At 42.9% G+C, this 19,721-nt stretch overlaps 2 protein-coding genes and 1 non-coding gene across 8 annotated transcripts in view; 2 read left to right on the forward strand and 1 right to left on the reverse strand.

Moving 5' to 3' along the window:
* The window catches only part of LANCL3 (LanC like family member 3), a 99,321-nt gene extending 81,249 nt beyond the window's left edge, over positions 1 to 18,072 (reverse strand). The window contains exon 1 of the mRNA XM_022565602.3: positions 16,897 to 18,072. Within this exon, the coding sequence (XP_022421310.2) occupies positions 16,897 to 17,469 (573 nt within the window). The 5' untranslated portion in view covers positions 17,470 to 18,072. The remainder of the gene's footprint in view (positions 1 to 16,896) is intronic.
* TRNAA-UGC (transfer RNA alanine (anticodon UGC)) lies at positions 3,123 to 3,195 on the forward strand. The gene has a single exon. It is a non-coding gene; the product is annotated as a tRNA-Ala (tRNA).
* The window catches only part of LOC149744345 (interleukin-1 receptor accessory protein-like 1), a 418,156-nt gene continuing 416,356 nt past the window's right edge, over positions 17,922 to 19,721 (forward strand). For all 6 annotated transcript variants that reach the window (XM_089905012.1, XM_089905013.1, XM_089905014.1 and 3 more), the window contains exon 1: positions 17,922 to 18,383. The gene's annotated coding sequence lies outside the window, so the exon portion shown is untranslated. The remainder of the gene's footprint in view (positions 18,384 to 19,721) is intronic.

Here is a 19,721-nt window from a genome sequence, read left to right on the forward strand (position 1 = left end):
CTCCAGACCTACTGAATCAGAAACTCTGGGGATGGAACAAGCCCTCCAAGGGATTCTAATACACCCTCAAGTGTGCGAAACACTGACCTAAGGCCACAGATCAGAGGAAGGTATAATAGACCCCCATGGAGATGAAGGCCACAGACCTAGAACCACTTGGTATGGTATTGAAGATTGTAAGCAGAACTAATGATTATACATGACACCTCAATGATTAGGGATAAGAACACAATGATGCCTCTACTAACAGAGTAGTATAGTTTATACATATCAAGATCATCATGTCATAAATGAATATGAATAGCAGCTAAAGAGTAAAACATAGATTTAAATTTGTAAAATTGACAGTGAGTCCATATGACATAGCCTTGAAATGCGAATAGAAAAGTGCATTAATGCAAGAAAAACATAATTTCTGGGCCCAGAAGCTGAAGAAACACTTGGAAGAATCCTTAATTGTATTAATCCTTTTCTGAAACAAGCTACCGACTGTACATGATCGGGAACATTTGCTGAGGAAAACTCATTTGAAGTTGTCATTTCGCCAGAGAACAACTACTGAAATTTGTCTGAAATTCTGAATTAGCGCCATGCAAGCAAATGATCTTTAGAAGCAAAGAAGAGAACTTAAGAACAGGAAAGAGGTCCTTGAATTTACCACTCAGGTTCTGGGGGAAAAGAGCAAAAAACAAACATTCCAACATCACCTGCATAGCAATTTACTGCCGATAAAGCCAATTAGGTGATTTACTCTGAGGAGTACAAATCAGACACAGGAAAGCCAATTCCTAGATTAAGTCTTCAAGGAGCCTGAAATTTTAAAAAGAGAAAAGAACACCCTCCTGGAGGAAGCAAAGTGCAAAGGGTAACTTGCATGGCTTCGGGCTTCGGGGGTGGTGACCAGCCACTCAATTTACTTTGACACCATCTCTGTGAGCTGTTCAGCTTAATCTCCTGTGTGGCAGAGCAGAGGATATTTCCCTCCAGCCCTTTATGGCCTCTGTTTGAAGATCTCAAAGCCTTGCTTATGTGATCAGGGGCATAGCAGCTCTGACTAACACCACAGGGAATATTAGACGGGCTGAATGTCCAAAAAGCATACTTGTATTATTTAGTTAACACAGGGTCTCACTTACATTAATGACAATAATACTCAAAATACTAATAAAACAAGGACTGACTTATACAGAGTCTTTACTCTGTGCCTAGCAGACCCTCTGCTAAGCATGTTACATGCACATTCTCAGTGGATCTTCATACCACACCTCTGAAGTGGGTGCATTTAATAGCTTGTGTTACATTTTGCAGTTGAGGAAATCAAGCCTCAAAGATGCTAAGTAACATGGCTGAGGTCAACCAGCTACTGTGATGGAGCCACGATTCAATCCCAAGGCTATATGACTGAAAGCCCTGTTCTTTTTAAGTAATCTCTTTTTTTAAAAAAAATACTAATTTATTTATTTAATTTCGGCTGCACTGGGTCTCAGTTGCAGCACACAGATCTTTAGTTGCGGTATGCGGCCCTGGGCTTCTTAGCTGCCGCCTGTGGACTTCTTATTTGCGGCATGTGTGCAGGATCTAGTTCCCGGACCAGGGATGGAACCCAGGCCTCCTGCATTGGGAGTGCAGAGTCTTACCCACTGGACCACCAGGGAAGTCCCAAAAGTCCTATTCTTAACCATCACCTTTTAATACCTTCATTGAGACGCTAACCTATTTCAACAGCTGCAACGGATACACGGGCAATTCTCTTTGTTTTACAAGGAAAGAGGAAACATTTTAAATAGCAAAATTATGTTACTGAAATGTGCATGAGAACAATACCTCCTTTCTGGTTGAGCACTGGTTCTCTTCAGCCTTAGATAGCTGGAGAGTTTGTTAGGAACGTGGCTCCCTCCTAAACTCACTGTAGGAGTGGAGATTCAGCTGGTCCCCATAGTATTTGCTTTGAGATTGGTGATGCTTCGGTTGTCATGGACACCAGACTTCAATACACCACTGAGCAGGGGGAATCCATCCTATGCAAAGCAATGGAGCCAGTAGATGGGTACAGTAACAGCTAACTTCACATAATACTATGACCAATATTTGTTTTGCCACCTCTCATTCAGATGATGTTCTCACCCATGAAGTCTGTAAGACTGCCTCTCATGTGGGAAACAGCTTCTTTATGGCCCAGGTAGCAATGCTCACACTTCACAGTGTCAAAGGCATTCATTTGTCTGGGTTGTTGAATGCGTAAAGCTATTCAGAAAAGGAAATGTGACCTTACACAAAACACTTCTTTGTTCAGCTTGCTAAAAATTATGCTAAAAATTAAGAATGGATCAGGGGCTTCCCTGGTGGCGCAGTGGTTGAGAGTCCGCCTGCCGATGCAGGGGACACAGGTTCATGACCCGGTCCGGGAAGATTCCACATGCCGCGGAGCGGCTAGGCGCGTGAGCCGTGGCCGCTGAGCCTGCGCGTCCGGAGCCTGTGCTCCGCAACGGTGAGAGGCCCGCGTACCGCAAAAAAACCAAAAAAAAACCAAAAAAAGAACGAATGGATCAAATGACTTCTTGAAAATTCCATTTGTCCAAGTGGCTAGCACCCCAAGAATAATGAGTCTGTTAACTTGGTAGGTTTCCTTAGTAGCTAGATCCATAAAGAAAGTAACTAGGAAAAGATAAGAGGTACTTAGATATATATAAATAACGCATGAGAAAAACATGTTTTTGAGACAAACCAAACATCCAACATCCAAGGCATTGTACTTAATTAGTGAATGTAGGTCAGAGAGTAATCAGTAAAAGTGAATCACGAAGAGAAATGCTTATTTGGACACATCATGGCAAGTTTACCAAGAGACCATCACCACATGGGGATATTAAAGGACCCCCTCCACACATGGAGGAAATCCACTGTGTGTTGTGTAGGAGCCAGTCGAGTGACAAACATCTCTCATTAGCCAGCAAAGAGGAAATTAGCCAAGTTAATAAAAAATTAATACAATCTATCATTTTCACATTCAGAAGTCAATAAATATAGTGAAATTCCATTAAAACCACCTTCTTATGGAACACTGGGAGGTCAGGTTATTGGCAAAAAAAATAATTCAGTACATTTAAAATAATTTTGGGACTTCCCTGGTGGTCCAGTGGTTAAGGCTCTGCACTTGCAATGCAGGGGGCACAGGTTCGATCCCTGGTTGGGGAAGTTCCGCGTGCCACGAGGTGCAGCAAAAAAATAATTTTTACTATGCACATTTCCCCAATTTACTTCTTCAGTAATAAGAAAATTATGAACCATGCTCTCTCCAAGTAATTACAATACAAATGATAAGTTTAGGTTTTAGTGGAATGTATATTAGTAGATTAATTAAAAGGGGTAAACAAGTTATCTCCAAGGAAATCCACATTATTCTGAGTTAAATTACTGTATCAGAAGAAAAAAAAGGAAAAAAGTCTACGCATCTTCAATTTAATTTATGTCACACAGGTAAATTTAACTGAATGATTCTAAAATGGGAGTAGTTCTATGAGCATCATGTTTTCGATCTGATCTGGGAATGATAGTGTCTCTTATTATGAAAGGATTTAAAACTGCTGGAGCATGGTCTATTTGGGCCTTTAAAGAAATGTAAAAAACAAACAACAATAACAACAAAATACTTGTGTATATAGTGCAAAATTACATTTATCAGAAAAAAAGAAATCCATGTAGTCACTCAGAGTCCTTAAACCTGCAAGAAGATGTGCCAGGCAGGGATTCTTTCCTTCAGCGTCACCCACGAATTGGAAAGCTGATATTCTGGCATTTGTGGAAGAAATCATTTTCAGTACAAAGGCCAAAGGATGAAAATCATGAAGTTCGGCGGAGGCTGGGGGGGGGGGATCAGTCAAATCTGTTGACAGGCAATCCCATAAAATTGAAAAAAAAAAATAGTGACTTCAAGCTTTTTACTCAAATCTTCTCAATGAACCAGCAGCAGCAGCGTCACTTGGGAGCTTGCTAGAGATGCAGTATCTTGGACCTCACCCCAGACCTGCTGAATCAAAACCTGATTTTTACCAGGATCCCCAGGAGATCTGCGTGCACGTTAAAGTGTGAAGAGCACGCACTGAAAGCACAGATTTGGTGACCAGCCTGTGGGGATGGAACCCCCCTCTGCCGCTGACTAGCTGTGTAACCTGGAACAAGTTCCACAGCCTCTCTGTGCCTCGGTTCCCTCACTGGGGAGGATGGAGATAGTACTGGTGCCTAGGTCATAAGTATTAAATGACATAATATCTGTAAAGTGCTTACAACAGTGTGCACAACAAGGGATCAAGCAGTGCTAGCTCTATGTCCTTTCAGCCATCACAGGGTTCTGGATCAAGAGTAACAAAGGATCTAAGATGCAGCCCACAGAAGTGCCCCATTTCCTGATAGGTCTATGATCAAGCAATTAGGAACTGGATTCAGCTTACAAAAATCCAGCTTCCCCAACCTGCTGTCATTTCAAGCCAAACTGCAGGGTTTACTTATGCAATGAACAACACACAGCTGCTTACAAACCAGGGACCACTCAAATTCAGACTGCGTGAAATCTTGCATATGCATTTTGTTCAGTGAGTGCTGAATGGAACGAAAAGAGGACACATTTCCTATCTGAGAAATTTCCATCCTCATTTTTTACCCATCAGTTTGTCATATACTAAAAAGTCTCATGAAACCTAGTACTGAAGCTAACGTGGGATTGCAACAAAAAGAATAAAATACCTAGGAGTAAACCTACCTGAGGAGGTGAAAGAGCCGTATTCAGAAAACTATAAGACACTGATGAAAGAAATCAAAGATGACACAAACGGAGAGATATACCGCGTTCTTGGACTGGAAGAATCAATACTGTGAAAATGACTATACCACCCAAAGCAATCTACAGATTCAACGCAATCCCTAGCAAATTACCAACGGCATTTTTTACAGACCTAGAACAAAAAATCTTAAAATTTGTATGGAGACACAAAAGACCCCAAATAGCCAAAGCAGTCTTCAGGGAAAAAAACGGGGCTGGAGGAATCAGACTCCCTGACTTCAGACTATACTACAAAGCTAGTCATCAAGACAATATGGTACTGGCCCCAAAACAGAAATATAGATCAATGGAACAGGATAGAAAGCCCAGAGATAAGCCCACACACCTATGGTCAACTAATCTATGACAAAGGAGGCAAGGATATACAGTGGAGAAAAGACAGTCTCTTCAATAAGTGGTGCTGGGAAAACTGGACAGCTACATGTAAAAGAATGAAATTAGAACACTCCCTAACACCAGACACAAAAATAAACTCAAAATGGATTAAAGACCTAAATGTAAGACCGGACACTATAAAACTCTTAGACGAAAACATAGGAAGAACACTCTTTGACATAAATCACAGCAAGATCTTTTTTGATCCACCTCCTAGAGTAATGGAAATAAAAACAAAAATAAACAAATGGGACCTAATGAAGCTTAAAAGCTTTTGCACAGCAAAGGAAACAACAAACAAGATGAAAAGACAACCCTCAGAATGGGAGAAAATATTTGCAAACAAATCAACGGACAAAGGATTAATCTCCAAAACATATAAACAGCTCATGCAGCTCAATATTAAAAAAACAAACAACCCAATCAAAAAATGGGTAGAAGACCTAAATATACATTTCTCCAAAGAAGACATACAGATGGCCAACAGGCAGATGAAAAGCTGCTCAACATCACTAATTATTAGAGAAATGCAAATCAAAACTACAATGAGGTATCTCTTCACACCAGTTAGAATGGGCATCATCAGAAAATCTACAAACAACAAATGCTGCAGAGGGTGTGGAGAAAAGGGAACCCTCTTGCACTGTTGGTGGGAATGTACATTGATACAGCCACTATGGAGAACAGTATGATGGTTCCTTAAAAATCTAAAAATAGAATTACCATATGATCCAGCAATCCCACTACTGGGCATATACCCAGAGAAAACCATAATTCAAAAAGACACATGCGGGCTTCCCTGGTGGTGCAGTGGTTGAGAGTCCATCTGCTGATGCAGTGGACACGGGTTCGTGCCCCGGTCTGGGAAGATCCCACATGCCGCGGAGTGGCTAGGCCCGTGAGCCATGGCCACTGAGCCTGCGCATCCGGAGCCTGTGCTCCGCAACGGGAGAGGCCACAACAGTGAGAGGCCCGCGTACCGCAAAAAAAAAAAAAAAAAAAAAAAAGACACACGCACCCAAATGTTCACTGCAGCACTGTTTCCAATAGCCAGGACATGGAAGCAACCTAAATGCCCATTGACAGACAAATGGACAAAAAAGATGTGGCACATATATAAAATGGAGTACTACTCAGCCATAAAAAGGTGGGGGTGGGATGAATTGGGCGATTGGGATTGACATGTATACACTAATATGTATAAAATAGATAATAAGAACCTGCTGCATAAAAAATAAATAATATTCAAAAAAAAAGTTTAGATTATAAAATGTAAAAAAAAGAAAGAAAGAAAATAATGTGGGAAAACAGGCACCCCCAAACGCTCAAGGAGAGAATGGAAACTGATGTAACCTTTTTGGAGAACAGTTTGATAATCTCCATCAAGAGAAAAATATCTATAAACTTTGACTCAGCAATTGGGCTTTAAAAATTTATCCTACATATATACTTGCAACAGAAGGCAAAGATACATATACAGACATATGTATGTATGTATATGTAAATGTTGTATACGTATATATGCACATTATATATAGTAGTGTGTATACTTTACAGCATTAATTTTGATAGCGAAAAAGGAAAAAAGTTTGAATCAACTTAATGTCCATCAATAATAGTTAAATTATGGTACAGCTATTAAATCAAACCAGTATAAAGAATGAGATCTCTCTACACAGTAATGTGCAAAGATGCACAAGGCACATAAAAGAACAAGCTGTAGTGTGTGTATGTATATATTGGGTTGGCCAGAAAGTTCGTTTGGTTTTTCCATCAGATCTTACGGAAAAACCCAAACGAACTTTCTGGCCAACCCAATACACACACACACTCACATACACACACACACACACACATACAGAATATCACATAAATGGATAAAAATATAGGTATTTTATATATCCAGAATATTTCTTTAAAAATGTTCAAAGAAGACATTTTTTAAAACATGCATACCTTGTTTTATGCACGTCATTGTGCTTCACAGACAGTGCCTTTTTTTTCTTCCTTTACAAATTGAAGGTTTGTGGCAGCACTGTGTCAAGCAAATTTATCAGAGCCATTTTTCCAACACCATTTGTTCACTTTGTGCCTCTGAGTCACATTTTGGTAATTCTCCCCCTATTTCAAACTTTTTCATTATTATTATATTTGTTATGATGGTCTGTGATCTCTGATGTTACTATCATGATTCGCTACTGTTAGGCTGAGATGGTTAGCATTTTTTAGCAATAAAGTATTTTTTAACTAGGGTGTGTACACTTTTTTTTAGACATAATGCTATTGCACACTGAACAGACTACAATATAAGAGTAAACATAACTTATCTGCACTGGGAAATCAAAAACTTCATGTGACTTGCTTTATTGAGACATTCGCTTCATTGCAGTGGTTTGGAACTGAACCCACAATATCTTTGAGGTATGCCTGTATATCTTTCTGTATCCTCTTATTGTTTGTGTTTACCTTGTGAGTATGACAGTAATAATTTTTAAGAAAAACTCAGGAAAAAAACTCTCAAACAACCTAACATTTACACCTCTAGGAACCAGAAAAAGAAAAAAAAAACTAAGCCCAAAGTTAGCAGAAGGAAGGAAATTATAAACAAACATTAGAGCCAAAATAAATGAAATGGAGAAGAGGAGTAATACGAGAAAAGAATCAATGAAATTAAGAATTGGTTCTTTGAAAAGACAAACAAAATTGACAAACTTTTAGCTAGACTAAGACAAAAAGAGAGAGAAGACCCAAAATCAGAAATTAAAGAGGAGACACTAAAACTGATATCACAGAAATACAAAATATAAGAGACTACTATAAACAATTATATGCCAACAAATTGGACAACCTAGAAGAAATGGATAAATTCCTAGAAACATACAACTTACCAAGACTGAATCATGAAGAAATAGAAGTCTTAACAGACCAATAATGACTAAGGATATTGAATCAGTAATCAAAAACCTCTCAACAAAGAAAAGTCCAGGACAAGATGGTTTCACTAGTGAATACTACCAAACATTGAAAGAAAAATTAATGTCAGTCCTTCTCAAACTCTTCCAAAAGAAGGAGGGAACATGTCCGGCTTCATTTTATGAGCCCAGCATTACTCTCATACTAAAGCCAGATAGAAACACTACAAGAAAAGAATACTACAGGCCAATATTCCTGATGAATAGAGATGTAAAAATTCTCAACAAAATACTAGCAAACTGAATTCAGGAGCACATTAATAGGATCATACCCAAGGATCAAGTAGGATTGATCCTTGGGATGCAAGGATGGTTCAACAAATGCAAATATGTGAGGGGATGGATGTGTTAATTAACTATATGGTGAGCATCCTTTTACAATGTTTACATATATCAAGTCACCATGATGTACACTTTAAACATCTTACAATTCTGTTTGTCAATTATACCTCAGTACAGCTGAAAAAAAGAAAATAAAAATGAATACATAGTACAAAGGACACTGCATGGCACATAGTCTGTTCAATAAGTAATTGAATGAGTAAATAAAAAAATGTTTTCCTCTAAAAACGTGATACATCACATTAATATAATGAAAGATAAAAATAATGATCATCTCAATAGATGCAGATAAAGAAAGAATCTGACAAAATTCAACATCTTTTAATGATAAAAAGTGAACAAATTGGGTATAGACAGGATATAGCTCAACATAATAAATACCATATACGACAAGCCCACAGCTAACATCATACTCAATGGTGAAAGGTTGAAAGCTTTTACTCTAAGATCAGGAACAACACAAGGCTGCCCACTCTCACTTTTATTCAACATAGTACTGAAGTTTTAGCCAGAGCAATTAGGCAATAAAAAGAAATAAAAGGTATCCAAATCAGAAAGGAAGAAGTAAAATTGTCTGTTTGCAGATGATATAATCATAATCATATATACAGAAAGTCCTAAAGAGTCTACCAAAAAACTGCTAGAATAAATGAATCCAGTAAAGTTGCAGGTTACGGCATCAACATACAAAAATCAGTTGTGCTTCTGTACACTAAAAAAACTATCTGAAAAACAAAGAAATCCCATTATAATAATAACATCAAAATAAAATACTTCTGAATAAATTTAACCAAGGAGGTGAAAGATCTATACACTGAAAACTGTTAAGACTTGGATGAAAGAAATTAAAGATAAATAAATGGAAAGAGATCCTGTGTTTGTGGATCAGGAATGATATTAAGATGTCCATACTACCCAAAGCTATCTATAGATTCAATCCAATTGCTATCAAAATCCCAATGGCATTTTCACAGAAAGAGAAACACAGTCCTAAAATTCATACAGAACCACAAAAGACCCGGAATAGCCAAAGCAATCTTGAGAAAAAAGAACAGGGCTAGAGGCATCATACTTCCTGATTTCAAACTATATTACAATGCTATAGTAATCAAAATGGTATCATACTGACATAAAAACAGACACACAGACCAATGGAACAGAATCGAGAGCCCATAAATAAACCCTCACATATATGGTCAACTAATACTTGATATGGGAGCCAAGAATACTCAACGGGGAAATGATAGTCTCAATAATAAATGGCATTGAGAAAACTGGATAACCACATGCAGAAAAATGAAACTGGACCCCTATCTTACACCACTTACAAAAATTAGCTTGAAATGGATTAAAGGCTTAAACATAAGACCTGAAAATGTAAAACTCCTGGGAAAAAACATAGGGGAAAAGCTCCTTGACACTGGTCTTGGCCGTGACTTTCTGGATATGGCACCAAGAGCACAAGCAACAAAATCAAAAATAAGTGGAACTACATCAAACTAAAAAGCTTCTGCACAGCAAAAAGAAACTACTAACAAAAAGGAAATGCAACCTATGGAATAGGAGCAAATATTTTTGAACCATAAGAGGCTAATATTCAAAATATATAAAGAACTCATACAACTCAATAGCAAAACAAACAACTCAATTAAAAAAATGGGCAGAGGAACTGCACAGACATCTCTCCAAAGAAGACATACAAACAGCCAGCAGTTGGATGAAAATGTGTTCAGTATCACTATCAGGGAAATGCAAATCAAAACCAAGGTGAGGTATCTCCTCACACCTGTCAGAATGACTATCAGCAAAAAGGCAAGAGATAACAAGTACTGGTGAGGATGCAGAAAGAGAACTGTTGTACACTGTTGGCAGGAATGTAAGTTGCTACGACAACTACGGACAACAGTATGGACGTTCCTCAAAAAAGTAAAACTAGAACTACCATATGATCCAGAATTCCCACTTCTGGGCATTTATCCAAATGAAATGAAAATAGGATCTGGAGGAGATATCTGCATCTCCATGTTCATTGCAGCATTATTGACAATAGCCAAGTGGGAGGTCATGAGACAGACCTTGGAAAGGGAGCCAAGGGGCAGACACTTTGGTAACGGCCCAACAGCCATTGCCCTCCCCTTTCTTCTTGTCAGAACCTGCATCCACTAGAGGTCAGAGGTTAGAAATGAAGGATATTAGCCTTTTCGGCATCCCCAGAAACCAGAAGTGGCCAGTGCTGGGTTGTTGACCAAGTGCTGGGCAATGAGGCAGAAGGGAAATTCTTCAAGGATAGAATGTTCCATACGATAGGAAAAAAAATTCAAAGAAAAAAAACCTCAGACCCAGTTGTATGGGAAAACAATGCTTGGAATGGCAGCAGCCATCTTGCAATTTTGAAGAGTGATACAGCTCACACACCCAGAATAGCACAGAAAAAGGTCGGAAAGGGCTTGGGTTCTGATGATTTTCCTGAGTTGCTGAACCAATCCTGTAATGACCTAGCTCTACACTCCTTGTCAAGTGAGGTAATACTGTTCCCATTATTTAGATCAGCAGTCCCCAAGCTTTTTGGCGCCAGGGACCAGTTTCGTGGAAGACGATTTCTCCATGGACAGGGGGGAGGGGGAATGGTTCAGGTGGTAATGTGAGCGATGGAGAGCAGCAGATGAAGCTTCGCTCTCTCGTCTGCCCGCCGCTCACCCCCCGCTGTGTGGCCTGGTTACCTGATTTAGATCATTTTCTACTGGACATTCCATTATTTGCAGCTAAAGGCATCCCCGCTTAGACAGCTGCCAACCACCTGCCTTAGCAATGAGCTAAGGACACAACTAACAACCTGGCAAAAGGTGTTTTCCTTTAATCATGGCAGTAAGATAGATTCCTTGTATTGGGTATAATTTTCTATGTGATGTTCACAATCACTTTTGATTTTTTGTTAGTACGTGCAAAGGGAAATAACATTGATCTCATTAAGCAGGTACTTTGTGTCAAGCACTACACTAGGCACTTTATCTAGGGTGAGTCATTGCAGCAACTTCCAGAACAGTCCCCTTTGGGAAAAGAAAATCACATCTATATTTTCTCCAATCTTATTTAAACAACTTGGCACTTCCTTTCATTATGAATGCAGACCACGAACCACCCAGGAGTACTTGTGACTTTGCCACCTATAGAAATCACAGATATATTAATGTCACGCTGCAGTTGTTGAAGATATCTTGAAATATCACTGACCCTCATGATACAAATGTACAATAATCCTTAGGCCCCGCTGCAAAACCTTATTGAATGTGTTAATCAAGCAGCACGTATGCTACTGCATCACACATTTTATAAACGTTTTGGTAACCGAATGTTAATATAATTAGCTTCCTTTGTAATCCTGTGTATTTTATGCATCTAAAAATGTCCTTGAAAAAGAGGTACTGTAGGTTTCACAAGATTTACAAAGGAGTCCTTGGCACAAAAGGGGTTTAGACCCCCTCTAATCAGCCCCCCTTGTGACCCTTCTTAATACTGGTCAACCTATTATCTACACAGAAAACCAGGGAAATCTTTTTTTGAAAGGTGAATAAGATGAAGACATTCCTGTTTCAACCTGAAACAAGTGCGAACTCCTAACTTGGACTGCCCCGGCCCTGCAGGATCTGCTTTTCCCCTGCTCACAGCTCCTACCTGGTCTCTAGCCCTCTAGCCCTTGCGCACTCTGCTCCAGCTGGGCAGGCCACCTTCCTTTTCTTCGAAATCTCTAAGCAGTTTCCCACCTCGGGGGCTTTGTCCTTGCTGTCCCCTAGGAACAGCAAGGCCTGGAATGCCTGCCCTTAAGGCAGCCACTTCATTCTCATGCTTCAGTGATGAGCTAGGACATCACCTCCGCAGAGAATGCTTCCCCGCTAGTGTATGCCAGGCGGCACCCCTCCCCTATCCCGCCCCACCTGCACTTATTTCCTGTTTACCTCCTTCCAAGCCCTTCTGACAACATAACTATATATTGATTTTTGTTCACTGCTCAATCCTGGCATCTAGCAAGGTGCCTGGCACACGTGGAAACCTGACATTCACTGAATGAATGAATGACAGACTAAGCGAAGGAGGAAGCTATTATTAACCCATTTTACAAGTGAGGAAATTAAGGCTCCAAGATGTTAAATTATTTGTCCAAGGTCACCCGGGGGCAAAAGTTATTATTTTACCTGTGGTCCCTAGGCCTCCCCCCGTAATCCCTCCACCATACTTTCTAACTTCCTTTTCCCTGCAACATTTCCACCAATCTGGAAAGCAGAATAGACCCAATGCAAGTATTTATGCTGTGATTTCTTAAGACTTTACCGCTCCGTTGCTCAAGGCTATCTGCCCAACAAACCCTCTAAGCTATATCCCTTGAGTATTTCCAGGAGGGCCAAATTAACCACAAATATATTACCTGGATAGAGTGGTTCGTTCTGTCTGTCTGTCTGTCTCTCTCTCTAGATATACACACTTTCTTTAATGTATGAATCTTATAAACAAAAATAATAAAATCAAATGTAAGGAAGATAATTCAGAAAACCGTAAATGAAAGACGAAAAAAATTAGATAAACCCAGGGCAAAGTCTAGTATGCAAAAATACACATGATAAGGTATTGTACATAAGCTACCTGGACCACAATTCTGCCATATGCTTCCTAGTAGCCAACATAAAGTGAGAAACACAGTTACACAATTTATCCTGGAGATTTAAAAAATTCAATCCATTTCCAGGAGGAGCTCAACTCTTCCTGTTTCGAAGCCCTGACAGAAATTCCTCTTGTGGATCCTTATAATGAAAGCATGGTAGGATATAGTGATCAGTATTCTAAACTAAAACCTTATAAATAAATATATCAAGCTTCACAAAACGGTGTCTTAATAGACGTGGCTGGTATAATGCCGAAATCTACGCAGCACTGTATTGCCTTGCTGGTCAAAGTGTGGTCCCTGGACCAGCAGCATCAGCATCACCCGGGAACTTGTCAGAAATGTGGCATCTCAGGCCCAATCCCAGCCCTGCTGAATCAGAATCTGTATTTTATTAACAAGATCTGCAGGTGAGGCCTATAATGTTAAAGTTTAACAAACACTGGTCTAGTGGTTAAGTTTGATTTGAGGTCAAGTTTGTACGAAACTAGTATTCATTTATTCACGCATTCAACCAATATTTACTGATATCTTGGCAGTAGGAAAGGATTTTTTTAAAGTTTTTATTGAAATAGGAAAGGATTTTTTTAAACATTAACACCAAAAGCACCACCATAAAGGAAGATATTGATAAATGGGATGCCATCAAAACTGAGTGATGAAGCAAGCCACAGAGTAGATAATATTTGCACCACCAAAACAAGGCAAGTTGAGTACCCAAATACATACCAGGCACTGTCTTCATGCTTAAGTACAGAAATCAAACAAAAACTCTCTACTCTTATGGAACTTACATTCTAATTAAGAAGACATAAACAGGGACTTCCCTGGTGGTGCAGTGCTTAAAAATCCACCTGCCAATGCAGGGGACACGGATTCGAGCCCTGGTCCTAGAAGATCCTACATGCCACAGAGCAATTAAGCCCGTGCGCCACAACTACTGAGCCTGCACTCTAGAGTCTGTGAGCCACAACTACTGAGTCCACGTGCCACAACTACTGCAGCCTGGGCGCCTAGAGCCTGTGCTCTGCAACAAGAGAAGCCACCGCAGTGAGAAGCCCGCGCACCACAACGAAGACCCAACACAGTCAAAAATAAATACATTTTAAAAATAAAGTATGTTCTGTTATTTTAAAAAAAAGACATAAACAAAATAAGTAAAATGCAGTAAGAAAGGGGCATAAGTCAGGGGACAGGTGGCAGTTTCAAATAGGGTGGAGAGGGAAGGCCTCATTGAGGAGCTAACTTGGACAAGGTCAGGGAGCTAACCATAAAAATAGCTAGGGGAAGAGTATTCCAAGCAGAGGGAACAGAGAGTACAAACACTCTGAGACAATAAATACCTGAAACAGCAAGAAGGCTGGTCTGCTTGAAGCCGAGTGAGCAAAAAGTAGAACAGGTAAGCAGGGGCCAGGTCACATGGGGCTTTGTCAGCGATTTTAAGGATCTTAGCTCTAACGGCGAGTGAGATGAGCAGCCACTAGAGAAAAGGTAATAGGGAGCCACTGCAGGATGTTGAGCAGGGTAGTGACATAATGAAAAGTGTTTTAAAGAAACCTAGGGTCTCAGAGATACATGGAACGGCTTGAGTGAGAGAAGCCAGCTCAGAGTACATATATTGCACTAATCCCAGTATAGGGTGATTCATTCATTCAGCTACTTATGAGGTGGCAAAGATGTGCCTAGTAGGGTAGGGCGGAGCTAGACTAGGGTGGTAACCGAGCCAGAGGAAAGTCAATATAAATGACATTGGAGGAAAAGAAACCCAGGACAGAATGACACATTATAGAGAAATGACAAAAGTTCACAATTCAATTTAATCAAGGCTTATGGATCATCTACGGAGGGCAAAGCCATATGCAGGCTAGGACATGGGGGTGGGGATGGTGCAGAAAACGTGTATTTTCCCCTCAAAGGGCTTCCAGCCTGGCGTGCTTAGCCTCTGCCCTGCGCCTTTCAAGCCTGAACTTTTTGGGTTACCACAGCTGAGGCTGGCACTGAGACTAGCTGATTTGCTCAGGCTGAGAGATGGGTTTTGTTTTGCTTTTTGTTTTACTCTCAGAGCTTGTTCTATGTCCTGGGAGCAGGGGACAGAGCACCTCAACTTGATTAGTATAAAAAGAGAGATCTGGTTTGGCAGCAGGGCAAAAGAGAGGTCTTAATAAATGTCTTTGTGGATCAGCACTGCAGACTGGCCCTGGGCCACCAGTCTTGGGGCAAGGAGTCCTTCTGATCTGTTGCCACCTGCGTAGCCTGATGGGTCTCCCACTCTGCCATTCCATTCCAGAGAAAAGCAAAGAAAGGGAAAGCAGCAAGTTTAAGGAAAACAACTGGGGGGGGAAGAAAAACCCGCACAATTTGAAAATTGCCTGCCGCCAGACAGCAAGGTCTGAGAAGCAGATGCAAATATAATGCAAATGAGATGTAAATCGCCCTGTGGCCTTCTCAAAGGTTTTATACAACTGGAAGGGCCCTTGGGAAACCGCCAGCAGATAACAGTGACTCAGAAGCAGAGTGAACTATTTCAAGACAACTTTGTCACACAGCCCTTTGCTTCCCTGCTAGCACAGTGCAGTCTTTAGTAATCTTTTTTCTCACTTGAATTAACCTGCTATAAATTAAAACAAAAATCAAGCCTGCCTCTGTAGAAGTTATGTAAGTCAATTACACTTTAAAAACACTGTGTGCCTTTAATTGTTCTTCAAACGCCGCTCTCGCCCAAACAGAGCCAAGTTAAATGTGTCACTTCCTCCCTAGAACAATATTTGGCTCCAGTGGGTTATGAATGAAAGTACCTCTCTTTCAGTTCTAGTTACTATGATCCTTTGGAGGATTTTTTTTTTTCCTACTCTATAGGAACTGGCACATTCTCTTCTAATATCCACAGGCTGTATTCAAAGTGAATCCGGAAAAAAAACCAAACAAACACCCCATATGCAGTTGTGAAATCCAATTCACTTCAAGGAGCCACTGGAAAGCTATTCATTAAGAAAACCTGCCCTGTCAAGTATGCTGTCGTCTTGACAATCCTAAAGACGCATTTGAAAATGAAAAAATCAAAAACACATTCGATTACAATGGGGTAAAATTCTGTCTACATTTATTTAAAAGAGGACACCCCATCAGATATGCATTTTATGAGAGCCATAAAATGAACTGAATAGAAAGCAACACAGGAAGCACATCAGACCTATAGCTGGGCAGTTATTCTGGGTTACAGACCTGGGGGTCGCAGAAGCCACTACCTTCACCTTAATGATGGAAACAAAAATAGCATAATCAGCCCCCCAAACTTCTATTATTTTCTAGTACTCTAACATTCGAGGGTGCTTCAGCTTTTGACAGGAGGGTCAAAGGAAAGGAAATCTCTTTCATTTGGGATTAAAAAATATCTCACTTGAAAGGGCCTCCAGAAAACTACTGGGCAAAGAGGCTTTTGGGGAGGTGCCACGTCCGCCGTAAAACACGAGCAAAGCGCGAAGGCTCAGAATCCCAACCGAGAGACTGAGCGTGGGTGGGGGGAGAAGAGGGAGAGGGGAAAAGCCAGGAGATAAACCCGAAGGGACTCAAGAAACGACAATGTCAGACAAAGAGTAACAAAGAGAGGTGGAGAACAGCCAGGGACGCTGTTCCCGGAGCCGCGAGTCCGGGGCAGCGAGGCGGGGCAGGGCCGGGCAGGCGGCGAGCGCCGCCTCGCGGCCGGGGCTGCCTCTTACCTCCTGGGCGAGTTTCTGCTTGAGCACGAGCGCGGCGCACAGGTAGCCCGCGCGGCCCACGAACAGCTCGTCGGAGCCGCACTCGAGGAAGGAAACCGGCGCGCAGACGGCGCACAGAGACCGGAACTTGCCCAGCGGCTGCACGTAGTCGGACCGGCCCAGGGCGTGGTACACAAGCGTGGCCACGGCGTACACGCCCGCGCCCCCGAGCAGGAAGGCGGCGCGGGTGTCGGCGTCCGGCTCGCCCCACTCCTCGGCGCGGGCGCACGCGTCGATGAGGCGCTTGGCCGAGCGCAGGTAGCGCTCCCGGGCCCCGGCGAAGAGCGGGCTCTGAGAGACGTGGTAGAGCATGTAGGCCACCCCGGCCACGCCGCCGTACAGCCCTCCCTGGCAACTGCTGGCCGCGGCCGCCGCCCCCCGGCCCTCAGCGCCGCCCCCCAGCGGGGGCAGCTCCTGGAGGATGCGCTCGATGGTGGCGGTGACCAAGGGCGCCACCGCCTCCTCGCACTGGCCCGCCAGCAGGCTGCCCTGGTAGTCATCGAAGCGGTTGGCGAAGCAGCGCTTGGTGTCCATGCTGCCGCCCGTGACCCCCAAGGCCGGGCTGGGGTCTGCCGGAGGGCGCGCCCTGCGGTCCCGCGCACCACCTCTCGCTCTTTGAGGCACTCGGATGGCGGTGGATGCGGCCGGAATGGAGCGAGAAGGCTGAGACGGGAGGTGACAAGAGGAGGCGGGCGCGAGGAAGGAGCGCGGAGCGGATTGCCAAGTGGGGCACCGGATGGCCGCGAGGCTCCCGAGTGGCCCCGGCGAGCGCGGGGGATGCGCGTCTCGCGCTCCCCTCACAGAGGCCGCGCCCTTGCCGAACCCGCCCCCTCCTGCGCCGCCGCAGCTCGGCCGCCTCTCCTAGGGGCCGAGGTGATCTTCGGCAGGACCCACGCGGGGGCCGCGCCACTCCTCTCGCTCCGCCCCCGGCTCCTCCCCTCTCGGCGGAAGGCCAGGAACGCGCGGGACACCGATCCGGAACGCTGAGGCTGGGCATACGCACACCTGGCGGCGGAGGTGAAGACCTCGAATCCCTCGTGTACTCCAGGGTGGCCCTCCTCGTGTCAGCAGATCAGCATCACCTGGGAGCATGTTAAAAATGCAGCAGCTCAGACTTCACCTCAGACTTAGTGAATCAAAATCAGCATGTTTAGCAAGATCCCCAGGTGATTCTCATGCACAGTAAAGGTTGAGAAGCCACGCAACTAGTAGAGGCTACTGGGAAAAAACTGAGCGCCCTCCTGAAACTTGTTTTTCGTCTTGGTCAACTTGCTTTCTCAGTCTGAGTGTTTTATCCCAAAGGCTGAGGGATTTGAATGCATCACGCACGTTTCGTGCAGTAAAACGGTGAAATGCCCCATAGGGTAATTTTTTCTCAGCCTTGGCTGTCGTGTTGTTCTTCTTGGACTATCCAGGAGTAAAAGTTCAAAGAACCACACCAGGATAAGGTAAGGGATGGGGGTCTTTCTCCTACTCTAGAGACCGCCCCCGAGCCCCATTCATGCGTAGTGAGCGCCCCATAAATGTCTTGAGGCCATTAACTGGTGAATATAAGGGTAAACGGTGCTGAGAATTTTAATTAGGCGTTTTGACCCTTTTCTGTGTGTCCTTAGTTACTTCCTTCCCTCCTTTCCTTCCTTCCCATGTTTCTTCCCATCTGCTCCTCCGCCCCCCCCCCACCCGCCACAGGCGTATTGAGTGTCTCGTATGGGTCCTGGACCCTGAAAATAGATGGATAAACAACATAGACATGGTCCTAGACCTCTTGGAGCTTACAGTCCAGTGGGAAAGACAGAAAATGAACAATTAAACACATGAATTGCCTTTCTTTTGCTCAGCTTTTTTGAAGTAATTCTTCCTTTCCCTAAGTGTTGACTAGTGAAGGCCAAAGAGCTCACCTTTCGCAGGGGTATTTGCATTTTGATAGGGACGGTGCAAGACAGAAAAGAATGAGTGACTCATGGAAAAGTTTCTGACACTTTGTTGGGAGATCAGCAACTCCACTTACTTGAAAGGCCAGTTTTGCTTGGAGGTAATTGTTTTCCTCAAAAGTGTTAATTGTCGCAATGATTTGGAAGCAGAGATTAAATAGGCTGCCCCTCTGTCCTTGCTTGATGTATTCTGGAGAAGTTCAGTTTGCCAAGGTGACCGCCAGGACTGACACATCCATAGAGCGGATGGCATGGCCTCCGTTCTCCTGTAACGTGCTGAAACAGGTTCATTTTTAATTATAATAATAAAAAGCTAAGTCCACTTTTAGGCAGGGAGTGTGATGGGCTAATGGTATCAAAGGAGCATCTGGAATGTTCTGTTTCTCCTTGGGGCTTCTTGCTCATCCCTCAGTCGTAGTAGGCATTAGGAGTGATTTTTGCCCCTTTGGGCAAGGAGTCATCAACTGCAAACCTGCATAAGCAGAAATGAAGCCTTATTCTACTTTATTCCTCCCCACCTCACCCTCGTCATGAATCTAGAGGCAACTCTGTTCATTCTGGCTCTGATTATCCTTCCACACAGCCCAGCACCAAGGTAGCAGCAGCAGCAATGAGAGGGACTTGGGCTGATTGCCTTCAGAATAAAATGGAAGCAGGTGTCCAAGAGAAGGACTCTGCTTTTTTCCAGTTGTGTGCCCCTCCCACCTCCCGCCAAAAAATGCTGCATAACAAGCAATCACGACATCTTGTAGCGCATCATAATAAGTTTATTGCTCACGCGTCTGGGATCTTGGCTGCGCTCTGGGGGTGGGCTGGCTGTTGCTTGGGGAGACTGGGTTGACTGGGCTGTGCTCC

This window comes from Delphinapterus leucas, chromosome X (assembly GCF_059928025.1).
Source record: "Delphinapterus leucas isolate spDelLeu-1000000601 "Yukka" chromosome X, BTC_Dleu_Yukka2, whole genome shotgun sequence".
Lineage (NCBI taxonomy): Eukaryota > Metazoa > Chordata > Mammalia > Artiodactyla > Monodontidae > Delphinapterus > Delphinapterus leucas.